Source organism: Coptis chinensis, chromosome 5, assembly GCF_015680905.1.
Source record: "Coptis chinensis isolate HL-2020 chromosome 5, ASM1568090v1, whole genome shotgun sequence".
Lineage (NCBI taxonomy): Eukaryota > Viridiplantae > Streptophyta > Magnoliopsida > Ranunculales > Ranunculaceae > Coptis > Coptis chinensis.
This window is the reverse complement of record NC_141460.1, coordinates 89,663,423-89,690,046: the sequence shown is the minus strand read 5'-3', so window position 1 is coordinate 89,690,046 and position 26,624 is coordinate 89,663,423. Positions and strand designations below refer to the sequence as shown.

At 37.4% G+C, this 26,624-nt stretch overlaps 1 protein-coding gene and 1 long non-coding RNA gene across 3 annotated transcripts; both read left to right on the top strand.

Annotated features, from left to right (window-relative positions):
• Positions 1–16,749: 16,749 nt before the first annotated feature.
• LOC147499894 (putative histone H2A variant 3) lies at positions 16,750–26,531 on the top strand. Of its 2 annotated transcripts, XM_086561656.1 has the most exons (4): positions 16,750–16,919; positions 17,003–17,162; positions 17,491–17,604; positions 26,034–26,531. In XM_086561656.1, the coding sequence occupies exons 3-4, from the start codon at positions 17,500–17,502 to the stop codon at positions 26,328–26,330; spliced, it is 402 nt and encodes a 133-aa protein (XP_086417782.1). In that variant the 5' UTR covers positions 16,750–16,919; positions 17,003–17,162; positions 17,491–17,499; the 3' UTR covers positions 26,331–26,531. The 2 variants fall into 2 exon arrangements, with proteins under 2 accessions (XP_086417782.1, XP_086417783.1); XM_086561657.1 differs by lacking the exon at positions 16,750–16,919 and having other exon boundaries at positions 17,100–17,162; positions 17,434–17,604.
• LOC147499895 (uncharacterized) lies at positions 17,613–18,712 on the top strand. Its single transcript, XR_015196122.1, has 2 exons — positions 17,613–18,140; positions 18,428–18,712. It is a non-coding gene; the product is annotated as an uncharacterized LOC147499895 (long non-coding RNA).
• Positions 26,532–26,624: the final 93 nt, after the last annotated feature.

Sequence of the window (26,624 nt, the reverse complement as noted above, 5' to 3'; positions counted from 1 at the left end):
CATTTAGCTTTCTTCTCGGCTGATTTCGTTAAGCCATCACCTCTCCAAATAGCTACTGTCGAATTATACAACCACCCCATTCAAATAGCTTCAGTAACACATCAAATCCATTGAAATGAGTTTAAACTAGTTGTTTGAAACAAATTAAACTCACCCGCAGCAAATGCAATGAAATTCCACTAATTTGAATCTTCACGCTTGGTTTTAGTGTTACTAAGATTGGGTGTGAGGAATTGTTGGTTTGGATCACTGAAATTGGGGAGAATTGAGTCTCTCTCTCTTAAGAGGTGCGAAATTGGGGAAAAGATGGGTGCGATTTGGGGTTGTTTGGTGCGATTTTTTTTTTTTTGCATATTTACGTTTCTTTTTTGGTCGCGATCACGGTTTTGTTTTTGTTTTTTTTCTTGTTTACCTTGTTAAGGCCCAAACCCAATATGACCCAATTAGGCTTAAGGCATAATTAGACTTCAAAATCGTGATTATTTTTCCGGCCCCTTCCGGTTAAATTTAATTTCCTACATTCTATCTCACCGCAGGCTATAACAATAACCCACTCATGCGTGCAAACTAACTGCTATATTATAAGCTTATTTGGTTCTCTAACATGCATTTTGTCAAATTTTTCGCATTTTCCTTTTCCCCAATTACCTAACGTGACTTAAAATCTCCTGAGTTAAGTTTCAGTAAGTTACGTGCGTTTGAAATATAAACCCGATAATCAATTTACACAAACGACCCTAGATTTAATATGAAATTTACAAAAATACCCTTAATAATAATTCAGGACTTTACACTTTCTGAAAGTGATGGTTCCTTTTGCCTATTGTCCTTCAAGAAAAAGTATGATTAGGCTAGCAAGGACCCCTAAGAAAATATGTTCTTCTCACTGAGTCATGATCATTAGGATGATAATCTGAAATCTTGTTCCTCAATCCAGGGTCTCCTAGAAGACTAGACAAGTCAAGTTCTTCATGATTTTCATGTTGAACCCGCTTTGACGTAGGTTGTTCAACACCACCATCCTCAGTTTCATGGTGACTTCGCTTTGAAGAGGATCCTACTTTAACACTAACAACATGATCTATGTTACTAGTTGGTAGAGCGGGCAACGACTTTTATCTGATCAAATACTTTAGCATAGTTATTTAAACAATTAAAATAAACCACCAATCAATTTAATTAAAAGCACGAATTAAAATAAACCACCAATGATGTGCACAAAATAAAATAATAATCACAAACATATAAAAATCTAAATAATTAATATGGTTTAGGAATCCGTATAAAAAGACGACAAAAAATTAAATAATATAAGGGTTATTTAGTTACCTCCACAAAACCGGTAGATGTAAAGTTGTTTGTTTCGGTAGAAGAGTAGAAGACTTAAATTTTAATATAGAATAATAGAGAATGGAAGAGAGGAGGAGTAGAGTACGTGAGCAGTGAGAATGTTTATTTGTTTGGGTTTATATATGGGTGGGTTTTTTCGGTGGAGTGATTGTTGGGTTTTCTATTTATTATTATTATTTTTTTTTGGTACTGTTATCACCTCTCAAGAAGTCACGAGTCACGCATTAGTACATGGGTCTTTTGGTTTCGTTTATACTTTTTTCCTTTTACACATCATTACATCAAGTACATAGTACATCAGGCATCAACACATGCTATTTTTTTTTTGCTTCTTAGCACTTACGCCTGATACACTAACTATTTTTTTTTCTTCAAGTTGAGGGTACACCGGGTGTACCCTGGGCCCCCTGGCTCTTCCACTGGGTGAAAGTGGTGCCGATCTAACAGAGGATGTTCCTGTTGTGCGTTCCAGAGATCGTCATGCTGTCTTATCCGACTCTATTGATGGAGTTATGGATGATGGGGGCATGTCCCCATAGTTTGAGTAATGTAATGTTTAAACTTTGCCTGTTATATTGGTGTGACGGGAGGATGTTTACTTTTTGGACTGGTTTGACCAGGTCATTACTTGATACAATTGCGCTTCTGCGAACTTGTTTCCTGAGGTGACTCGGGCAGTTCTTTTGATACTATGAAGCTTTGTGAACTGGTTTCCTAAGGTAGCTTGGGTAGTTCTTTGAGTAGCTTTGATGATCTATTTTGCTTGAATGTTCCTTTGTTTTTAGCATAGTAAAACTCTGTTGGTGTTGTTATGGGAGCTATGATCCTAGAAGTGTAGTTCCATAGCTTGTAGTTTTGTGATGGAACGCGCCTAGCTTTAGATTGTCCTGTGTATGAATAAGCAATCTTTAGGGTTGGTGACACTTCAATAGACTGAGTGGCCATTCCATCATTGAGTTGTTCCTGGACGAGGTCGTCTACCTGGCTTGAGTTACTTTGGAGTGAGCTCGTGAGGCAATTTCATGTTGATTTGCTCATAGATTTAGATCGTCCTGCATATAAGTGACCGATCTGTAGGTTAGGTGGCACTTCAGTAGACTAAGTGACCGTTCCAACGTTGAGTTTCTCCTGGACACCCGGCTTGAGTTACTTTGGAGTGAGCTCGTGGGGAGAGTACATGATGAGTTGATCCTGGACGAGATTGTCCATTGGTATGATACCATCATATAGGTTGATCCTGAACTAGTCCTAGAAGTTTAGGTCCCCAATTGGCGAGACTATTTGCCCAGTTAGAGTCACTTTGGAGTGAGCTCTTGAGGCGAGTTCATGTTATGTTGCTCCTAGCCTTTGCTCTCCATTTGTATGATACCATGATAGTTCGATCCTAAACTGGTCCTAGAAATATAGGTCTCCAGCTGGCGAGACTATTTACCCGGCTGGAGTCACTTTTGAGTGAGCTCATGAGGTAAGTACGTGTGGAGTTGATCCTAGACGAGGTCATCTGTTGGTATGATACCATCATAGCTCGATTCTGAATTGGTCCTAGAAGTTTAGGTCCCCAGTTGATCGCGAGACTATTTACCCGGCTGGAGTCATTTTGGAGTGAGCTCGTGAGGTAAGTTCATGTGAAGTTGATCCTAGACGAGGTCGTCCATTGGTATGATACAATCATAGCTCGATTATGAACTAGTCCTAGAAGTTTAGGTCCCCAGTTAGCGAGACTATTTACCCGGCTAGAGTCACTTTGGAGTGAGCTTGTGAGGTAAGTTCATGTTGAGTTGCTCCTAGCTTCCGCTCTCCATTGGTATGATACCATGATATCTCGATCCTGAACTGGTCCTAGAAATATAGGTCCCCAGCTAGCAAGACTATTTACCTAGTTGGAGTCACTTTGGAGTGAGCTCGTGAGGTAAGGACATGTGGAGTTGATCCTGAAAAAGAAATGTGACCTTACACGACGTGGCTGTTAATACAAACTAATGGTAAAAGATACATCCGGATTGGTGGGGTGTTTCTATCGGTGCATTTGTTTATTGGCGATGCCCCCAATATGGTTTGCGTTGTGCGACTATGATTGTGAGTTGATCTTGGTGTGGTCATATGATTGGTATCAATCTGCTCTGAGTAGGTGAGATCAAGGGCTATTTATGGCCAGGACTTATTGGAGCATACTGCTGGTTGATCAGTATGCTTCGTTCTATGTGGTTTGGTGACGTCTCTCTTGAGTAAGAGTGAGTTTTGAGTTGGTCACTATGTTTTTCGTATGGACGGAGTTTTTTTTTTTTGTGCATCGTCCTGGTGTAATGTTCGTCTCCTTTGTTATGGGGGAGTCGAGTGTGACTTTGTGGTTATAGCAGTTTGTTAGTTGTTCTAATGTGTGTGTGGAAGCAAACTGGTTTGACATTGTGAACTAGGTATTTTTCTACATTGAATTGTAAGTACGAAGAAAAACATGTTCCATGAAAGGGGATAATTTTATTGATGAACATAGAGGTAAGACATTGACGAAATAAATAAAACGTGTTGAATTGACCTTTGAGAAAGCATAGATACTCCTTTGCTCATATGATGGTGGTTCTTTGTGAACTGTTGTGTGTATCGTGCTAGATTAGCTAATGTGCGCTGCCATACATCGTTGTTGTGGTAAGCGACCTAACTATAGGTTAGTGAATCTGGACGATATGGATGGATCCATTTGCAAACTGGGAGTGTAGAATGGAGGGAGTCATGTTCTATTCTGGTCTTGCCTATTGACACGGGTGTTTGAGTAAAAGCCCCAGTAGTTCGGCCTCTCTTTTGTTTTTGTGGTTCGCCACTGTTGGCATACTAGGTGGATGTAGTCCCTTTGTTCTGGACCTCTACTAGATTATTGTAGTTTGTTGTCAACGAATTCCTTCAAGAGTCCTTTCGCTTATCAGGTATTGTATTTAATTTCTCAAGCACTTGCACTTGTCGGTGTGATGGGAGTGAACTTGGTGGAATTGACAGAACGGCTGACTGGTGACGTTTGGTATTGGTTTGATATCCGGTTTGAAAAATGGAATGTTTCTAATGTGGTTGAAAATGTGACTTAACGATCTGGAGAGTTTCGCAGATTGAGTTGTGCCATGGGGGGGTAACCAGTTCGATTTCTGGAATTGCTAGGTACTCATATAGGTAACCTTTATTGAGAAGGTCTTGAATGTGGTGTTTCAAGTGCTGACATTCATTGGTGTGTGGTTGCAGAGTTGGTGATAATGGCAGAAGTGATTGCCTGGTTTCTTGGGGAGCTTGTCTGCTCTCAGGGGGTGGGTTGAAAAAATGGAGTGCGTTAGATTTCCTCGAGGATTTCTTCCATTGGTTTGGATAGAGGAAAACTGTCTGCTCCCTCGTCGTTTTCTTTTCTTCTGGTGGTTTGAAGTTGCTTCAGGCTTGGGTATTGTGTTCCTCATGCTATATCTGTTGTCATGGCTGCGATGGTTCTCTGGTTCATATGGAACTGGAATGTATGTTGTACTCCTTGTGGTTGTCTTTGATTCGGTCTTCTCGAAATCATCTTAAATTTTGGAGTGGTTTTGTCGGTGTTGAGGCGTTGATGCGGATCACGGGGTGCCCAGTTAGGATTGAAATTCTCCACAGGGTTTGGTTGTCTTCTTCTAAGTTGGAGATTGCTTATTGCATTGTACTCACAGTAGAGACAAGTTCATTGAATGAATCCATGAGGATTTCCATGCTTTGTGGGCCTAAGAATAATGACTTGATCGTGTTGTTTTCTCTAGGAAATCACCCCACAAATGGCGCCAATGTAAAGGTTCTAATTGGTTGACCTTACAAATGTAGGCAATAATCGGGGAGAAGGGTGTTTGTGGGATTGAATTGACCTAGTTCGTTCTGAGCGAACTGCCTACGTGTCAAGTCCTCTTTGCTAGGGGAGACTTGAATCAGGTCAGACGTAGTTCCTGTCCCTTTTAAAAAGAAAACCTTGGTTGTCCTTCCTTTTCTTTAGTGTTAGGTCAAATCATGGTCTTCAGGTCATGATGGCGAGTTATGGCGATTGATGAGGTGCACGACTGAAGCTGCGGCCTTGAATGCATCAGTGAAGGCGTACGTTACTAGCCATTATGGAACAAGGTGAGCGAGCACTATGGAGGTCGCTCTAGGATGAGGTCGTCATTCGACTTGAGTCACTTTAGAGTGAGGTCGTAGGGTGAGTGTATGAGGTCGTTAGGCGAAGTGATTATGTTGGTTCGCTGTGAAGCGATTTGTCATGAGTTCGTCAGGGGAGGTGTCTTCTGATGGTGTCAATTCGTGATGGAGAGACAGTTTGGTTCGCTATGAAGCGAGCTGTCATGAGGGGGGGAATGTTCTTTTGATGAGTTGTGTTGGACACGTGTATGATATACATTGGTTGTGTATATTAGTCCCTCACAATGAGTTAGTCAACAAAACTTCACTTCATAGGAGACTAGTATTTGAAATTCCGGCACTTATTTTGTTATATTCCGAGTACATTTTGAAATTCAGGTTTTTTCGATGATATATATATATATATATATATATATATATATATATATATATATATATATATATATATATATATATCATCAAAAACCTAGTTCCATATATATATATATATATATATATATCATCAAAAACTTTCAAAATGTACTTTCGGAATATATATATATATTAAAAGGACATTAAATAAGGATCAAATCTAAAATAACCACAACTTCACCTACAAAATGATTTAAAACCTAATCTTTTGTACATATCATCTACTAACCATAAATAACATCTCTACAAAAATTTAACTCGTTTGACAATTTTTAACATTGGCAAAAAATGATTGCAAAAACTAGACATTTCTTGACCATTAGATATTTTTCAAAAATGGACAACAATTTTTATCTAAGTTAGGGAATATTTAAATTATTTTGTAGGTGAAATTGTGGTTGTTTTAGATTTGGTCCTTATTTAAGGTCATTTTAGGAGCCGGGTATATATATATATATATCCCCTCCTAGACGGACGTCCGTTTACGGATTTTAGTTTAAAACCGAAATTTCGAAATATTATCTCGCGAAGGGTTTTCTCAAAACTCTCTCACTCACTCCCTCTCTCCTATTCTCTCTCCAACTTCTTCTTTTTTTAGAGACAGAGAGTTTCACAGAAAGTAGAAAAGAATCCCACTAAATATTTTAGTTTCAACACTGAAATCCCAGCAAAAGAATAATTACATTTTCTTAGTCACATACTCATATTCGTTTCAATCCACCTAGGCAAATTTGTCATTTGTCCAATAACAACAAACCCCTTCAGCTCTAGTTTTTTTTTTTCTACAAAAACGTTAATAACGATGTCTTCTTCTTCATCTTAGTCAACTTCACAGTCGTAAAGTACTTAGAGAGAAAGAACAAATAAAGTTTGAAAAAAAAGCTATGGATAGTAACAGAAGAAATGATCTTTCTTTTGTTTGAAGAGATGGACATGAGATCTTCATTCAACATTCAACCACTTCAAATTCTCTTTCTCAACTTTACTCTCAATCTACTAGTATGCAAAGATGCATCTTTGAAGTTGGGGAAAAACATGCATTGGTAATATATGAGTTTAAAACTAATGGAGTTCTGTTTATTTCGATTTCTCTTTTAGTTATGTATTCAAATTATGATTTTTCTTGCATGTGCACTTGATTTAGATGTATTAAAGTTTTCTTTTCTGATAATAGGATGAATGGGGTTATGTTGTATCTTTCTGTGCTTGCATGGTAGAGGTTTGTTTGAGTATTATTTGATTTACTTAGTCTGATTGCCCTGTATTGAAAAATGCTTGGTTTTGAATATGGGTTTTATATGAGATATTAAAATGAAAGATTTATATATCTAATCTTGATTGCTTGACATTATATAATTGAGTTGATTAATTAAGTCAATCTGAATTTCTCATTTATTTGTTGATTCATCTGCACTAGTCTTCAATCAATTGTTGTAGTCAATCAGTTGTTATAATGCTATTAATTGATAGAGAAATCTTTTCTTATTGTGCTGTCTTGGCTAGTAGCCGGTAGCGCACGTCCAATGTAGATGGAGAGATTTCTTTTGATTAGGTTGATTTTGTTGTGGTGGCCTTAGTTTATCCGACTCCTAAGGCATGATTTTGATTGAAAGTAATTCAAAATGCTTTCACGGTCTTTTACTATTATAAATAGTTGTGGATACATGTGATTCCTGCTAGATTTTGTCTGTAATTAACAGAACACTTGTAGCTTGATTGTGTTAAATGGATATGATCAGTGCATATCCTTGGCGGAGGGAGAAAGAGTTGGTTTATGAGGAAAGGAGATCCCGAGGCACATGTCCTCTTACACCAGAGGAGATGGCATTAGTTTTACAAGCATTAGGCTTTGGGAAGAGCACTCAGATATATATAGCCTCTGGTGAGATATATGGCAGTGAAAGGAGGCTTATGGCATTAAGAGCTGCATTTCCGCGGCTTGTGAGTCTTTTAAACCTTCATCATATTCAACCAGCTAAAATTTATGGATGCTTATGTATCAGTGTTTGATTACTTTGATTTCTGATTGGCCTACTATCGTTTTAGGTGAAAAAGGAGATGTTGCTCGATCCTGGGGATTTGCAACAATTTCATAACCACTCATCTCAAATGGCAGCCCTGGACTTCATCGTTTCTGTTGCCAACAACATATTCATTCCTACTTATGATGGGAACATGGCTAAATTAGTTGAAGGTCACCACATGTTTGAATTGTACTTTCTTTGGCTTTGTAAATTTTGCACATAAGCTTTACATTACGCTATATCCGGGTTTGTGAGAGAAAACAACATCACGTAGCTTTGCCGAGTTTTAACTTGCTGCGCGGTATCATGGGTTCAAAAACTATTGTACGGATAGAAGAAAGCTTGTAGAGTTGATTGATTTGTATCATAATAAGACACTCTCTTGGGATGAGTTTGAAGTTGCTATCCGATTGGCACACCACAAAAGGTTGGGAATGCCAAGTCCTCGAAAAGTTATTCTAGACAAGCCCAAGGAGGAAGAATACTTCTATGCAAATCCTCACGAGTGTCTGAGCGAGGCTAAACTTTGAGGAGTTTACAAATCTGGTAGTAACTCTCATCAAATATATAGAAGGCTGGTGGCTGCAGAAGCAAAAATCTACTAAGGCTAAACTTCATGATGACATGGCATCGGTAACCATGCTGCATAAGTTGGGGCTTTGCTATGACTCAAAAGGTTGAAAAGAAAGAGAACACCTTTCAGCATATCCCAGTCTTGGTCTTCTTATTCCTTTGTTTATATGATGATAATAGTTTGGTTCGATCAATGTATCCGTTCCAGAGTTAGCAATTTTTGCTCTGTATTTCTATAACACTTATGCTGTAATTACTCTTTGAAAAGAAAATTCAATTTATTAAAGCACTCAAATTGTACATACGAGTTTTGGCATTCATCTTTCGTACAAATCACAAGTGTAATGTTCTCTTTCCACTATTTCTGGCATTATTTCCAATCTAAGTAAATGAAACAATATGTCATCTCAAAACATAACATAATTCAGTTAGAATCGAGTTTCCACACTAACACTAACAAGTGATTGAAGATATGGTTCTCAAGTCCCTTCCACACTAACAAGTGATTGAAGCTATGGTTCTCAAGTCCCTGAACTATAAATTTGCAAAGAGATAATTTGAAGTGGAGTTGTGCACCTGAGCTATAATTGCTAACATAGAATGGAATCTGTGGTGTTTGGTAGTATGTCATAAACTTCGTCAAGGTGATCTTTTCTTGACTTGGTCCTTAGAAGAAATAGAAGTATGCATATGAGCATATCCATAGCTTCAACCAGAAAAAGTAAGGCACTGTGATACTAAACTTGTAGGGTACTTTAACAACGACCTCATCTTGAGAAACGTTCATTTAGGATAATCATTCTCAAAGCCTTCTAAAACAATGTCAGAGTGCTAGACTTTACTAATTTATTTCATAGACTTCCGGAAACTTTCAGCAGCTTGTAAAAGTGTTGTTAGTTGTTGGTGATACAAAAGATTTTATGGTGAGAATTCTCACGAACTGCATGTCTGCATGGCTAGTCATGAGTTGACAATGGTTTAAAATTTCAAGCGTATTGTATTTGAGCGTCAAATGGAAGTGCCTTTGCATTTTATACTTTAATATTACAAGAGAGTAAGCAAACGGTAGTTGAACTCATGTTTTATGGCGCTATGTTCTAGAATAAATCAGATTTGCGGCTGTTTGGTATTTCTACATGATCCACCAAAGTATCTATTAGATTTGCTTGGAATTTGCAGTTTCTTGCGCACATGCAATGAACATGTCAAGCTTCATTTTTCTAGCAGTGTTGTACCGACAAGTGATAATCCAGTTAAATGTAAATCTTTTTAAGGAAAGGAAAAAAATTGCAGCTCTGAAGGGCGACCTGATCTAAGCTTCTTCCCCCACATTAAAAAACAAATACAAAATGCTATATTTTCTCCTCTGTTAGCACTTAGGACTCCAAAAGCAACCAAGAGACATCTTATGTGCGCACTAATGTCTTGAATCAAAGCGGCTAAAGCTCTTTTAACCAAATCCCCTTCAACGGTTGTTACACCCCGAATTTTGATAAATCAGATAATATAAATTATATCCGACTCCTCGATATCCGAGATGTGACAACAACCTCAAAACCCAATCTATTACATAACCCTTAAGAAAATAATAACACATGCGGAAAAATCTAAATAATAAAATATTGTTAACAATAACTTATCATTATGAAAACTTGCAATCAAAATTAAGTTACAAACTTCTTCACTTAAGAATTCATAAAATAAATTCAAACATATGTCCCCAACAAATTCCACTACATCTCTCAGGAAAAATGAACCGACATCTTATTAAAAATAAATACTTAACATCAATCACGAGCAACACACCACCTTCTCGAACATCAACTAACCCTTGTCCACGCTGATCGACTATGTTCATATAAGAACATACCCGATTAGCAAACATGCAAATCGGGTCACCATTATAAATAATGCTAGTATGAGTAGCCTTAGAAAAACCATTTAGATATACATAAAATTTCGTTCTTTATATGGCAGGTAGTTCCTCCACCGAGGCGCATTAGCTTCTAACTAAGAGTAAATCAAACGTATGGTATCCTAGTACTTACCTTTATGCATACTCTATCGCAGAGTGGGTCCTCTCTGCAAGAATAATTAGTTTAACTCACTATTCTGCAAAACAATTTGTAATAATCATAGCATAAAATGAAACTTAACTTGAAAGTCTTAAATCAATAACCACACCGAAGTAACATTTATCAAGTGTCCCTAATAACACGTCGTCTCTATGTTTTACCTAGTTTCGGCTCTATGTTTTACCTAGTTTCCACATGCCTCCCCTCACATCTTGGACCACCCGCGTAACTACCTTAACATGATACATCCACACGGAAGCCATTATGTGAGTAATGCCACTATTCGGCATAAAAATAACGCGCGTCTCGTTCTAAAGTTTGCGAACGAGATAATCAAGCCACTATTCGGCTACACCAGAAGGGCCATTCAGATTAACTAAAACGCCAAAAGGACCAATCAAATTGCACAGGCCCTACACAGGGCTAATCACATGAGTTGTGGTAGCTAGGTTCTAGGATTTTCATTACGTAATTTATTCAAATGTATATATCTATGCATCTTAAAATTTCCCTATCTTCACGTGTCAATATTCACACAAGATTAACGTCAAATCTATATTAGATACTGACAAACAAGTTTATACAAGTATCACCAACATCCTATCGTCGGATTGGTCCGTAAAATTCAATCTATAACATTTTGGAAAAAGTCAACAGTCAACGGGTCAATAGTCAAACCCAACAATCAACAGTCATAATCGGTGGTCATCCCAACTGGTCCTCACCCAAACCCATATTTAAAACAAATCAAACTTTGGTCCTAACCAACTTGGCTAAGCTAACCCGGTTCCATAACTTAAGTCGTACCCCCGCCCATAAACTGATTTGGCCCAACTAACCGAAACAGACCTTAAAATTATTTAACCCGGCCTATGTGATTCACTTAATATTCTATGGACCAGCCCACATAAACATGTTAAACTGGCCCAAAACAAAAGATAAAAGAATTGGCCCAAAAACAAAAACTGTTGTGGTTTGACCCAACTAATTATTCACAGGTCTAAAAAAAAAGTTACACACCGACCGGGAGCACTAGATCGCTCTCACGGGTCATCTCCTTCCCAACACCAGCACTAGCTTCTAGCCACCCAAAAATCCTTCACACACCACCCAAAAATAACCCAGCGAAAATTTGTGTGGGTGAAAAACCCCACAACTTTACTTCACCAAGAAACCCCAAATCTCAGTTTCGAAAACACCTCTCAACTCTTAGATCCGACCGCCATTAACGTTCTTGAAGCTTTCAACCACCCTCAAACTCCCCCCTACCACCATTTATCAAACAACCAACCCGCAATACAAACAAAACAGTTCAAAAAACAAAAATACATACAATATCCAACCCCTCAGTATCGCAGTATTGAATATTTACAGGGGAGGAGGTTTGGGGGCTCACGCCTCCCTTTACAACCACCTAAGGGTTTCGATAGTCCTAACAAATCTAATAAGTTTTAAACATTAAGGAGAAGAATCATTGTTGAACAGAAATGAGCAGAAAATGAAAATGAACGAAAACATGTAGTCCTACAGTAAAGTCATCTCTCTGTATAGACGAGAAAAAAAAATGAAACTAAACTACTCACCTCTCTGTGCATAGACGAGAAAAAGAAATATCGAAAAAGACTATGCGATAACCAATCCCAGCTAGCTAGCAAAATCCGCCATTTTTCTTCATTTTTGCTTGAGTGTGCTGTTTGTGTTTTTGAGAAAAACTACTTTCTCTGGAGACACCATATATTTTGCTTCACTTCCAATTTTACTAAATATCCTTATTCCTAACTATGGAAATCTTATTTTCTATTAAAAGTATTATATCTATTAAGTTCCTTATGTTAATATATTGTTTCCTTCTTATTTAAAACTTTCCGAAAATTAAAGATAATCTATACCCAACATTCAAAATTCAAATATTAGTTTCCTATATTAACATTATTCAAAATTACTATTTGGTATTCCCCCATTTCTCTTTCTATCAAAAGTCAAACCCACATACTAGCATGTTGACTAGAAAATATAATCAAATATTGACATACTAAATATTGTTACGAAAATAATGTAAAAATAAAATAGGGGTCTTACAACGGTACCGATTCGAACAAGTGAATTCGTCATAGCAGATCTCCTAACGAAAAACAAATGAGATATGAAGGAGATTGAAACGAATATGAGTATGTGACTAAGAAAATGTAATTATTCTTTTGCTGGGATTTCAGTGTTGAAACTGAAATCTTTACTGGGATTCTTTTCTATTTTCTGTCAACTTTCAACTCTCTGTCTCTGGAAAAAAAAAAAAAGTTGGAGAGAGAATTGAAGAGAGGGAGCGAGTGAGAGAGTTTTGAGAAAACCCTTCGCGAGATAATATTTTGAAATTTTGGTTTTTAACTAAAATCCGTAAACGGATGTCCGTCTAGGAGCGGGGCTGATATATATACTGGTAAGCCTGTTTTAAATGAGGATCAGTAACTCTTTGATGCTGGCCGGGTTCGAGCCCCAGACCTTTGGTATCATCACCCAAAAGTTTTACCAATTTTGCTAGTTGGCACCTACTGAGTATATTTTATTAATAAGAGTTATCTTCGGTTTTACCAACTTTGCTAGTTGGCACCTACTAAGTATATTTTATTAATAAGAGTTATCTTCATCTCTGTGTAATCTTAAATTCAAATCTCAATCTAAATCATACAAATAAACACAATAGGGAACACACATAAAAATATGTCAGTGAAGATCCAAGAATTATGGCTAAATGATATAAAATTGGAACAACACAACTTAATAAAGGTTCTAAGGACATGTATGTATTACAAAAACACGTAAACAAACTCATCATTGTTAAGGCATTTCTAAATTTTAGATTTGGCTAATTTTTTGTACATATGATCTTCTAACTAATTTAAACATGGAAAAAATGAATACATATGATCGTCGATTTCAATTGTAACGATGTAGGCACTCCTTTTGTCTGACGTCCAAATTGACTAACATAACTTATTTATTTATTTTATTTTAATGGAAAAAACTAATTAAACAAGTATGTGATGAGTCAGTTAATGCAACATGTAACCCCATGTATAAAATTGTTAGGAGATCGTATATGCAAAAAATTAGCATAATCTGAAACTTATAAATATCATAACTATTTTAAGTTTGTTTATGTGTTTTATAATATATATATGTCTCTACAACCCCTCCCTAAAGTAAACAATTAACTTGAAGTCTTGAACAAGTTACAAACGAAAGAGTTGAAAAAACAAACCAAAACGAGATAATTTTTCAATTCAAGATTCAAATACAAGAAAGACGGTCTTTATTTATTGTGAAAGGACAACTTCATAATAAGAAGTAGAAATAAATAAAAGTAATAGGGTCGGCTCTAGGGAATTTGGGTCGGGTTAGCCCAAGCCAGATGGACTAAAACATGACTTTTGTTGGTCCTGGGCTAACATATCAGATTCGTGGTCCGGGATTGATTTTGTAAAATCAAAACCCGACTCGGTTTTGGGTTGGGCTCGGGTTAGAATATAAAAAAACCGAAAAACCCGAGCTCGTGTGCATATCGAGCCCATTATATGAACTCCACCACCAAAAGTGGATTTATAAGATGAATTGAGGGTTGATTATTGGTGAAGACAGTCTTCTTATAATGGAGAATCTCCCTACAAAAAATCATCCCAACCAAAAATGTTTAACCTTGTCAAAAGTAGTTTTGAAATTTGAAAAATCTGGACCGTTGGATAATTTTATAACATTGTAAGCTAATTTTGATACAACGAAACATCTTCAAATGTGTTGATTTTTTCTAAGAATGATCTATATTGTGGGGATAACATCTCCTCCAAAAATCAGCTTCTAATTTATTATTTTTCTTTTTTGGAGTTTGTATAAGTGGAGTTCATATAACGTAGGATAATGTAATTAACAAAGTTAGTTTTCCTTCCAAACAATCAAATCTCTTTAATTTCATTAAAAGATTTCGATTTTGGTGTTTTTTACCTCATAATTTCAAAAAAAAATCATAAAAGTTTGATCAACCCGACATAACCCAACCCAACCCAATTGGTCGATTTAAGAACCAACTAGGACTTGGTCCCGGGCTTGGGTTGAAGCATTTGAAACTTCGGGTGGGTTTGGATTATGTCTCAACCCGCCCGAGTTTCAACCCCTAGTTGGCTCAGGGCATTCCGGGCCTAAACTAAAGTTAAAAATGGGCATTCTCATATCAATAAATTAAATTTTGTGTGCATTGTAAGTATCAATTTTTTCTATCGAACCGTAAAACTTTACAAATGATATTGAAATGAAATATTGAAAATAAAATTATGGATAAAATATGGAAACTTAAATTAGTGTTGGCTCAATATGTGCAAAAGACTTAATTACATTACCACCTTACTTCATGTGCATTTAATTTATTTTTGTGGAGAAAAAATAAAGCAACACCGAATAATAGTATTTATTGTAAATTTTATATTGTTGTTTTTATGTTAAACTCAAATTAATTAAAGACTTTAGAGTAATCAAAGGGCCCATAACAAATAGAACTAAGTAGATATTTAGTTTGGTTAATTGTGTATAATTTGGATTGGGCCTTTCTGTTTATAATAGCAACACATGCCCATCTATAGTTTGTATCCATGAGATTCATTTGGGAGGAATGGTCCAGGGCCCTTTTTCAAGTGAGGTCCTAAGAAATATTTTGCTATAGGTTGAGCCGGCCTTTTAAGAGCATTCCCAATGCAAGCAACAACTTGTTACCTCCATATAGGCCACATATAACTATTTCTTCTCGCAACTATTTTGTTGGTGAAAAGCTATCAAGTGTTGCCCACTGCAAATGTGACAGTAAGATATCCTGTCCAAAAATAAAAATAAAATAAAATAAAATAGACTGGATGCTTTTGGGGGCCATGCAACACAGTGTAAATATTTTATGTTTCAAATACCGAGATGATCATGTTAGAGACATCTTATGTGATACATTTTGGACTGGGGGTACAAGTGAAGAATGAAGGCTCCCGTCAATTTTCTCACTAATCCGAATGAGGGCATATCAACACTTCCTACCAGCCAGATATCTTGATCTACAGTTGGTCTAAGGGGAAACATACATGTGTTAATGTAACTTGAGCCTCTCCGTTGGTAGGGCTTGTGAATGGAGTTTTTGAGGTGGGAAAACATCAAATAGAGCAGCGACATGAAAAATAGAGAAACACAAGAATGATGGGTGGTTGTAATGAGTTTGTTTTAGAAGAATATGATTTGCTATTCATAAAGGACACGCGGCGCAATTTGTTGCAAGTTTGTCATAATTAAAGTAAATCTCGTTATTAATAAAATTTCCACTTGTTAAAAAAAAAACGTGGGACAAAATAAAACATTTGGTCTTAAAGAAAAAAAAATTGGAACAAAAAATACGGGACAAAATGAAACATCCGTTCGAAATTCACAACTCAATAATAATATCGGTACCAAATGCTACTCTCATTGTTACTTAGTGAAAAGCTACTTCCATAATCACCCTTGCATTGAGCTACTGATTTTTGCTTGCTCATAAGGGCAATAAGTTTCTATTTCTCTTCAAAGTCACCTTGCATTGGGAATGCTCTAAGGCTAAGTCCAATGTTCCAAACTCTGTATTTGCAAAATTGGGAAAAAAGGTTGTTTTAAAGATAAAGAGTACGAAATTGGATCCAATGGTTTGGAAGAGATACTTTATACGCTTAGACCAAGTCAAACACTTTAAAGTTTAAACAATTTGGTTTTGTTCATTTAACACCAATTCAACTCGCGCAAAACACACTTTTTTCATTCAACGCCAATTCAAGTCGCGTAAAATGCACTTTGTTCATTCAATGCCAATTCAAGTAACTCATAACACACTCTCTATTTCTCAATTTTACTCTATATATTTTACTCGAGTAAAATTGAGATAGGAAATCAAATCCGCCTGTTTGGACTCCACTTTTGAAGAAATAGAAAGCTATTGGACTCAGCCTAAATATCAACCAACTAAACAAAAAATTATCATTACTTACAACATTCAATCTTAACGAACGTCCATTTAAAAACTCAAGTTCATGTTGCTGTAATTGATTGTTTGGTCATTGTGTACATCGGTCAAACTTGTACGTGTTATTGATGGGGCTCTTGCATTTCAAGTCATTGCAGAGTTTATTGATATTCGATATACGACTGATTACACTCAAGTACACAACACTCTGATAAACGTAAACTGATGGTTGTGACTTGTGATTATCAATTATTATTTAGTAATCCAAAAATGATTTTAGCTTCTGTTGGACTCCTCGAGATTGCAGAACAATCAAAACGATGACCACGCCAGTCTACCATTTAAACCAAGGCCCAAAATTTCAGTCCAAAAACCGAGATATATCGGATATCTCGGAATTGCACTTTGATATCTCGCCGATATATATCGTATAGTATTTTGGAAATTTCAAAATGAAGGGCAGGATTGGTAAAATACACTTCCAACGTCAGTCTTCGGTGGATATATATCGGAAATATCGATATATTTAAACCCAAACCGACACCCAGTTTTTAACCCAAACCACTTGACCTTGCGACCGATCAATCTAACCAGGTACCTCTCCTTCGCTCACTCCTTTATATGGTTTAAGTCTCATTTCTTACGCTTTGCTTTTATTTTTTCAATTTCGACTTCTTATCATCATGAAAATAGTCTCAGATGGTTCACCGGAGATAAAATTTATCAAGTAAAAATGTTCTCCACAAGTCCCGGGACTAGATTTTCCAAAACCTGATCCTTAACAGTTCCCAAGACTTTTCAATTTTATTGGGAGACGTGTCATTGTTTATTTTATAATAATCCCGTCTTATATATTTTTTTCCAGATGTGAACTAAAACTTCTACGTTCATAGTTCATATCTTACTTTCGAAATTTGTGTAGAAAAAACAAATGGCGGGAAAAGGTGGGAAGGGACTTTTGGCGGCAAAAACAACAGCAAACAAGGACAAGGACAAGAAGAAGCCGGTTTCCAGGTCATCACGTGCCGGTCTCCAGGTAAAAAAAGTCTTTTTTCACTTTTTGTGTTTTTTGTCAGTGTGGTCAATGCTATAGTACACCCGGATACAGGGATGTTTTTTTTTAAACCATGGGCTGCTCAGGTGGTCCCAGGAGTAGGTTTTAGGTAGTGGTCCTTGTTGAAGGTATTGTTCTGAAAGTAATTAATAATTGAGGTGGGGTTGATAAATGAAGAGTGTATAGTAGTTGCAGTCTTGCAGATGACGTACTTAATGGACATGGACATTAATTCAAAACCTGCTTTCTTGTGTTGTGTGTGAATTATATATACATTGCAGTCATGTATTATTATACAGAATAGGACATGTAAACTGCCCTTGAAATACTCGGCCCAATTTGGCGTTGTTTCCCATTTTTTTAACAAATGTGGAAAAGGTCATTGGTTTGAATGTTTATTTATTTTTTCATATATCACTTTTTAAAACTCTGAGAAGTGTGAGTCAAATGCTTTATTGGATTTGGCGCGTATGCACTGTGTTATGTTGCCATATTATTCCATTTAGTTGGCTGTTACGGTTAGTTATTCTTACTGCATATCTTCCAGATTTATTTGATGGTTTATATAGTCAATAGACGTTTTTGGTTTAGTGGCCATTTTTCTTTCTCAAGTAGAGTATATGATTGCCTATCCTTAGTCTAACTCTCCAGAACATCCCTTAGGACTATATTACATCTCTTATGCATGAGGAAGTAATAACTACATGTTATGACACATGCTAAGGTTTTCGCATTGTTTTCCATTGTCAATTTGACACGATTCTCTGTTTATTTGTATGCGGCGCAAATTGCTATGGATGTTTAGACCTCGAGGTTTGCCTTGGATGAGGCTCTCTGAAAAACTAATGCTCTGGGAAATCTTTCATCTCTCAAAGCAGATGTCTTACCGCCTTTTCTCTATCTGTTGGTGAAGGCTTGTTCCTTAGGGCGTTATGTAGTGTATCTTTTCCTTTTGTACTGTGATATGCGAGTCCATGTCGTAATCTGGATGTCATTATCATATCATAGAAATTTCATGAAGTTCCTAATGTAGTCGTATATTTACACCTCTTCATTTTGTTTTACAATCTTAGTGATCTGTTTCCTTACTCTTTTGTCCTTGCTTAATTACATGGATTTGGTCAAACAGTCATGCCACGTTTTATTGTTTGAGATATTGACGTGTAATATTCATGCTTTGGTGTCACAAATTGGAAAAGAAAGTAGTAAAGTATTATAAGTTTTCAGTGAGTGCTTTCATTTGGAAAGATATTCATCCTTTTGTAACACTTTGTGTCAAAAATGGTAGCTAGTTATATATGCTTTTATCTAGAGTATGCAAGCTCACAATGTTTATGCTCTATGAACTGAAGCTAATGTCTCAAGGTTTTGATATTGCAACACATCAGTCGTGCCTTGGTCTTCAAGCTCAATTGCTTTTGGGAAGTCTTCCCTCTCATGTTCATGTGGGTGATTTTGGGTATGAAAAAGGACTGAACTTTTTTGGTCTATAATATGTTTAGTATGTCGGTTCTGCTTAAGACTTGACTTTTGATATTGGTTTAATGATAAAGTCATTAACAGCTGTAATACTATTGTTTTCTTATGTGATGAGCATCGAGTAGTACTACGAGGTTACTTGTCTTTTATCTTTCATGTGAAGAATGCATTTGTGTCAATATGTGACTTTTGTGATAGATTGAGTGAGATTTCTCATGTTGGGTATAAACAGAGTTGGATCTTTGTTGAACCAGTTTCTGCCTAACAGTTTGTATCAGTGCTATGCTTTAAGACAAGTGATTAACTCAGAAAATGAAGAATTATGCGGTTACTCATTCCTGCATCTCCGTGTTTAAATTATAATGTTGTAAGCTTTTCATAAATGGTATACAATTAGCACTGATTAGAAGGTGACACTTTAAAACAACCATGGCCTTGGGCTATACCAACTGAAGTGTATTTCATATCATTTTCATTAGATTATAACGTTGGTAGCACAAGAATGTTGAATAGACTTGAAAATGGTACATAATAAGCACTGATTAGACGGTGAAACATCCAAGCGACTGATGCTGGAGAATTCCCACAATCACATTGTACTTTATCTCGAGGCTTGTAACTGTTAGATAGGGTTTTATACTTTTATGGTGATATTATAAGAATGCCGTATAGTGGTATGATGAAGAAGTTTATTCTAAAGAAACTTGAGTATGCACTTAAATTTTAGGAGAATTGTAATTGTGAATTGGCATGTGTGTGATGATTTTTCCTAATCTAGAAACACAAATATTTTGTTGATGATCAATGAACAATAAGAAGTATTGGATCAAGAAGAAAAAGAGATATAGAAGATGATGAGTTGAACCACGTTCTTTAATGGCTGCCTACGTATCCTGTCAATAGGAATCCAACTCAAGGCGTAGTTCTTTCCCAATTAGTGTTTAACTAGGAGACCGTCTTTTGTTAAGTCTCATCTTGACGAATAAATGAGGTTTCCCAATTAGTGTTTAACTAGGAGACCGTCTCTTGTTAAGTCTCATCTTGATTCTTCTAGAAGCCCCATGTTTCCCAAGTCAAATAGGTCTCCTTTATTGACTTAAACAACAGAAAAACATGTTTAGGTTCGGAGTGGTAGTTAGAGCTCCGAACCTAGTAGTTGAGCTCCGGATTTGGAGTTCATATTTAGGAGTTGGTTATACGAACCTACTACTCCAACTAGTTCCAAAGCTCACGAACCTGTTCCGAACCTAGGAAGTGTCTTACTTCTGAACCTAGGAAGTGAGAGGATTTGGACTTGAAGTGTGTTCTGGTACTTTCTACCCACACCAAGACCATATCCGAGCCTTAAAAAGATGTTGCCACGTGTTACATATCTATTTGCTAAAATATGCACACACAGATGGCCCCCCTTTTTTATTCATGGGTTGTGAATCAAACTCTTAAGGAAAAAGGCCAGGTAAAAATGTACGCGACATCTTATGCCTTAATTTTCTCATCGAAATTTATGTACAAGCCATAATCACTCATCCGAAAATATTTGCTCGACCCGCCAAAATCCAATCTATATCCGTAATATTTCGTGTTATGGTGCTGAAATGTCGACGGTATGTGCAATTGAAATTTCGAAGGCTGTCAATCCCAAACCATTCATTCGGAGCTAAACCCGGACTTGGCAGATCCCGGACCTCAACAATCCACCATGACTCGGACTTGAACTTTGCAATTGCAACCCGAACCTGAATTTCAATTCATCAAATCCAGACATGCCAACTTTGCCAAACCCAATAATGATCCGGACTTGGATAAATCAAGTCATCAAGACATGCCAAGCCAATTATCACCATGACCCAGACTTGGGTTTAACTCATCCGGAATTGACATGTGAGGAGAGAAAAAGTAAAGGATTCCCTTCCTTTCTTATTTGTTATTTGTTGGTATAAGCCTTGTTCTTTTTCATTTAGTATAACTCTTGTGTATTGTAAACCCCATACAAGTTCTTTTGCTGCCGCCAGTAAGAATTTGTGAAGTTCGAATCATTATTTTTGCATTCATGCCCACCGATTTCGTCGAAAGAAGTATTGAACATATTTTCAAGTCCACCATTAATGGGATGTTTGAAGTTTTTTGCTGTTATCACCCAAATCTTTATGACCATGAACTATGGGTTTGCTCATGCTGTTTTTTGAATCAAAACTTGAATTTTAATCTTGTACAAGTTGGATTTTTGCACCCCAAAAGTTCATCGTAAAAGAAAAACTACAAGCTCGCCATTAATGGTCGTTTCACCATCTTCCGAAGCTGAACACTCATGTGTCCAACGCCGCAACCGAAGTCCTTGATCACTTTATGGCCAATCACAAGGTCAACCGCCCCAACTTTGCCAATTGATCGCACACTACCAATTTCGATGACCTTGCCAATCCGTTTGACTTTTTCAATTGTCGAGGCAGCCCGGATATGTCAAGTTACAATACAATTTGGATAGGCCGGTATGCGTAGTTGACAATGTAGTTTCGATTCTTCCGTCCACAAAAACAGTTTGGGTTTGTTACTCGGAGAAGCGATCATCAACTTGGACTTTCTGTGTTTCTTATTAGCTAGGAAGTGGAGTTCCGAACTTAGACAAGTTCCGAACGTGGAGTTCCAGGCAAGCTAGGAAGTGGTGTTCCGAACTTGGATAAGTTCCGAACGTGGAGTTCCAGACTAGCTAGGAAGTGGAGTTCCTAACTAGTTAGCAAATTAAGTTCCGAACTTGGACAAGTTCCGAACGTGGAGTTCTTGATGAGTTAGGAAGTGGAGTTCCGAACTTGGACAAGTTCCGAATGTGGAGTTCCTGACTAGCTAGGAAGTGAAATTCTGAACTTGGACAAGTTCCGAGCGTGGAGTTCCAGACTAGCTAGGAAGTAAAGTTTCGAACGTGGAGTTCCTAACTAGCTAGGAAGTGGAGTTCCGAACTTGGACAAGTTCCGAACGTGGAGTTCCTGACTAGCTAGGAAGTGGAGTTCCGAACTTGGACAAGTTCCGAACATGGAGTTCCTGACTAGCTAGGAAGTGAAATTCCGAACTTGGACAAGTTCCGAATGTGGAGTTCCAGATTAGCTAGGAAGTAGAGTTTCGAACGTGGAGTTCCTAACTAGCTAGGAAGTGGAGTTTCGAACTTGGACAAGTTCGGAACGTGAAGTTCCAGACTAGCTAGGAAGTGGTGTTTTTTTCTCTTTATTTGCATTTGCCCCTGTCTCGATTCCTGTAAATACCTTTAGTTTTGTTAAGAAATAAGACTTTATAGGAACGTAGGGTGTGCTTTTGTATTATTTCTTATAAAGTCCTTAAATGATCTGGTATCTAATGCATAAACCGACACTTATAAGCATAAGGCATTAGAACTACTCTTAGGAGGATAAAATCCAAGCTAAGTTAAACTTTCTCCATCACACGGGGAACAACACATGAGATCTTTCACTCATCATCCCGAGAAAGCTTTATAAAGGTTCTGATATGACTTTGGCCAACATATGGGATCTCTGACCCAACATCCAAAAAGTATCCCAGCAGAAAATTATAAAAGAAACAATGCTCTGAAAAGAGAAATATAACTTTTATTGAGAATTGATTGGCATAGATCATGCCCCCAATATATTGGAAGCAGATCCAAATTTGTGAAAATTTTGTCTCTTAGAAACTAAGAGTAGTGTAATATTATTTGGAAACAGTACATGTTAGCATCGAGATTCACCACTGGAGGATTTTTCATGAACATCTTGTTCCTGGTTAACTTCAAAGATATCCTCATAAGGATAAGTTAAAGTGGTAAAGTCTCTATCCTGTGGGGGAAATATATATCCCTTCTGAACGTGTCACCATCTTTTGTCTCTTGGACTTATCTTGATAGGAATTCCTGTCGACTAACTTGTATTCCGACTGTGGTTTCTCGGACTTTCTATCATTATAATGACTAGCAGAGCTCCTACCAACAGGAGCGGAGGTGACACTGGTTATCACTCTTTTATGAGAAAATTCCATATCCAATTGGTTTTCTTCCAGTTCCGCATACTTATCGATCCGAGCCTGCAACTGTGTTATGTTCGTAGACTTTTTTTTCTTCAAGGACATGTATAGACCAGAAGTGGGATCTAACTCCTTTCTAAAGGCCACAATGGCGAGGGTCTCATCGACGTTGTCAACAGGCAATTGAACCTCGTTAAATCTTTTTGGTGAAATCCCTAATACACTCGTCATTTCGGATCTTCATGTCAAATAGTGCATCAGCGGTTTTAATGTAGGGTCGGTTGCAACTGAATTTCGCAATGAAATTGATGGATAATACCTTAAACTGTGGATGGATCTTACAGGCTTTCTTCGCGTACCGATGAATGCCGAAGTCATTAAACTTGAAGCAAAATACCGACACAAATAATGATCTTTCTTACAAAGACCCACCATTGCTTGACTATAACCGAGCACATGAGAGACCGGATCTCCTTTGCCATTAAATTTAGAGAACTTCGGTGGTTTATAATCATGGGGGATGTATCCACTCATAACATGTCGTGAAAAAGGAGTTCCAATGTCTCCTTTGATTGCTGACTGAACAACTAACTCATCCATCTTGGTTGGTTGTGAACCTCGCAGTTCCTCTAGCATTTGTGCCTTGAGTTGTGCAAGAGTATGTTGGTTTATGAATTGAAGTTCTCTCGTTGTTGTACCTTGGACCTGGACTCTTATAGTTCTTATCTCGATGATAATGTGGTTCCGGTTCCCAAGATCGAGTGGAGGAGTTTGCAAAACCGAATCGGAGAACTGAGGGATTCCGAGGCAATGAAGGTTCCCTTGGAACTGAAAGTTTTCTTCGTATCGAGGGTGACCTTGATAGTTGTGGATTCTGGGGAAACACATTCAGACGTTCATCCCTCGTACCTTGAGAACTTGAATACCAAGAGAAGTCAGGTCCGTGTGAACTCGAGTGTCGGGTTGGATCCAATTCCGGATTATAATCCGAATCTGGTTGGTCGCTATGATACCCAGCGAAGTAAGGGATATAAGGCGTAGGGAAGTAGCCCTCACCATGGTCGAGACTTGGTGGCCGGAACTGCCCCCTCGAGTTTCCATCAGTAGGCAACACCTTTGGAGGTGAACGACCCTCCTTCGTGTGGTAGTAGTCTTGGAAAAAATGTAAACAAGCCTCCTGCCGGCCACGTTCGGCCATCATAGCATCTATAACGGCTTGGTTGGTTATGGCAGATTGGGGAGTATCGTTGTTAGGCTCATCTTCTTCACGCCCCTGTCCAAAACGATGATCTCCTCTACGTCTAGATTGTCTTTGAGAAGTAACATGTGGGTTATTGATCTCATTATTTCCCTCATTACCTTGATTCGCGTTGGCTCTTGTAGTAACCATGATTTTAAATCAAAGTGAAGAAAAGAAATATATATTATTTTAAAGAACAACAAACCCAAGAAAAATTGGTGGGTAGGAAAATCTAGAACCGAAAAAATTTCGACCAAGAAATCAAATCAATTCTGTATGGTGTCCCCATAGACGGCGCCAATTGTGTGATGATTTTTTCTAATCTAGAAACACAAATATTTTGTTGATGATCAAAGAACAATGAGAATTATTAGATCAAGAAGAAAAGGAGATGTAAAAGATGATGAGTTGAACCACGTTCTTTAATGGCTGCCTAGGTATCCTGTCAATATCCAATTCAAAGCGTAGTTCAACTATTCTATTTATAAGAATAGATGAGGTTTCCCAATTAGTGTTTAACTAGGAGACCGTCTCTTGTTAAGTCTCATCTTGACTCTTCTAGAAGCCCCATGTTTCCCAAGTCAAATAGGTCTCCTTTATTTGACTTAAACAAACAGAAAACATGTTTAGATTCGGAGTGGTAGTTAGAGCTCCGGATTTGGAGTTCATATTTAGGAGTTGGTTATACGAACCTACTACTCCAACTAATTCCAAAGCCCACGAACCTGTTCCGAACCTAGGAAGTGAGAGGATTTGGACTTGAAGTGTGTTCTGGTACTTTCTACCCACACCAAGACCATATCCGAGCCTTAAGAAGATGCTGCCACGTGTTACATATCTATTTGCTAAAATATGCACACATAGCATGGGTAAGTGTTTAGGATCTAGTATATCATGTAAATTTTGGAAGATATGTTGTCATTTCTCAGAGCTTTGTGTTTCCATCCATACCATTCACTCTGGTAGTGCTAAGCTGATAAGTTTATGGAAGAAACAAAAAAAAGAAAAAGTTCCTTTTTGTTTGATGTACAAGGTTGAGCACCTTTACAACTTCATCCAGTCTAACTTGTGGTTGTAGTTTTTTCTTAGTACTATCAGAATTTTCTCGGTGTATGATAAGCTGTAAGAAGTTGAGTTAATTTTAGCTTCTCGTAGTTAGTGATTTTACTTGTTTATGAATGAGTTAGTGGATTTATGGCTTAGTTCCCAGGTCTCCATGTTGTGTGGACTTTCATAAAAGGGTGGTATACTTGTGTTGTAGCACCAACGCTTCATGACGACTATACACTTTTGTTTTCTTTCTTTTCTTATTGCAGACTATTACATTGCAATGGCTATGTATTGTGTTTCTTACAATTTGGTTGAAAAGTTCGTTTTTAGCACGTATGGTGTTAATCTGTTTGATACTAGTGTGCACTTGTAGATGAATATATGATTTATAATCATCCAAGTATGCTATCTAAAAATAATATGACTGCAGTATATCCCGAAGCAGCCTTAATTCTATATTCATGCTGAATACTACCCTCCTTCCTTTAAATCCATCAGTTAATAGTCTTAATACTGAACTGAGCGCTGATATTTGGTTAATTGTCTAGTTAGAGCTGCCACAATTTTGTAAAGTTTTCAACGACGACAAAGCAGCTTTGTAGTTGAACTTATTTGTTGTTATGTATTGTGATTGTAGTTTCCAGTGGGTAGGATCCACCGACATCTGAAATCGAGGATTGCTGCCAATGGGCGTGTTGGAGCTACTGCTGCAGTCTACTCAGCAGCTATTCTTGAATACCTCACAGCAGAGGTGTTAGAGTTGGCTGGGAATGCAAGCAAAGACTTGAAGGTAAAGCGTATAACGCCAAGGCATCTGCAATTGGCAATAAGAGGGGACGAGGAGCTTGACACACTGATCAAGGGGACAATTGCAGGAGGTGGTGTGATCCCACACATTCACAAGTCCCTGATCAACAAGTCAACCAAAGAGTAGAGATTTGGTATTCTGCACGTGTTTTTTTTTAATCGTCGATTCCTAGGCTGTGGAGTGGATTCAATGTTTTACAAATTGGTGGGATGAGAAATGAACTTAGAGTTTTATTAAGACTTTGTTCTGAAGTTGTAGCTAAGTCGATATTGAATCTTTGTGGTTGAAATCATTTTAAAACCAATGAATGTTCAGTTTGGACTGGTACTTAATAGATCTGAATATTCCCTACCTTGTTTTAGTTAGTTAGGCGGAATATGTAACCTTCGTATTAAGGTTCTAGTCTTCTAAATGCAACCG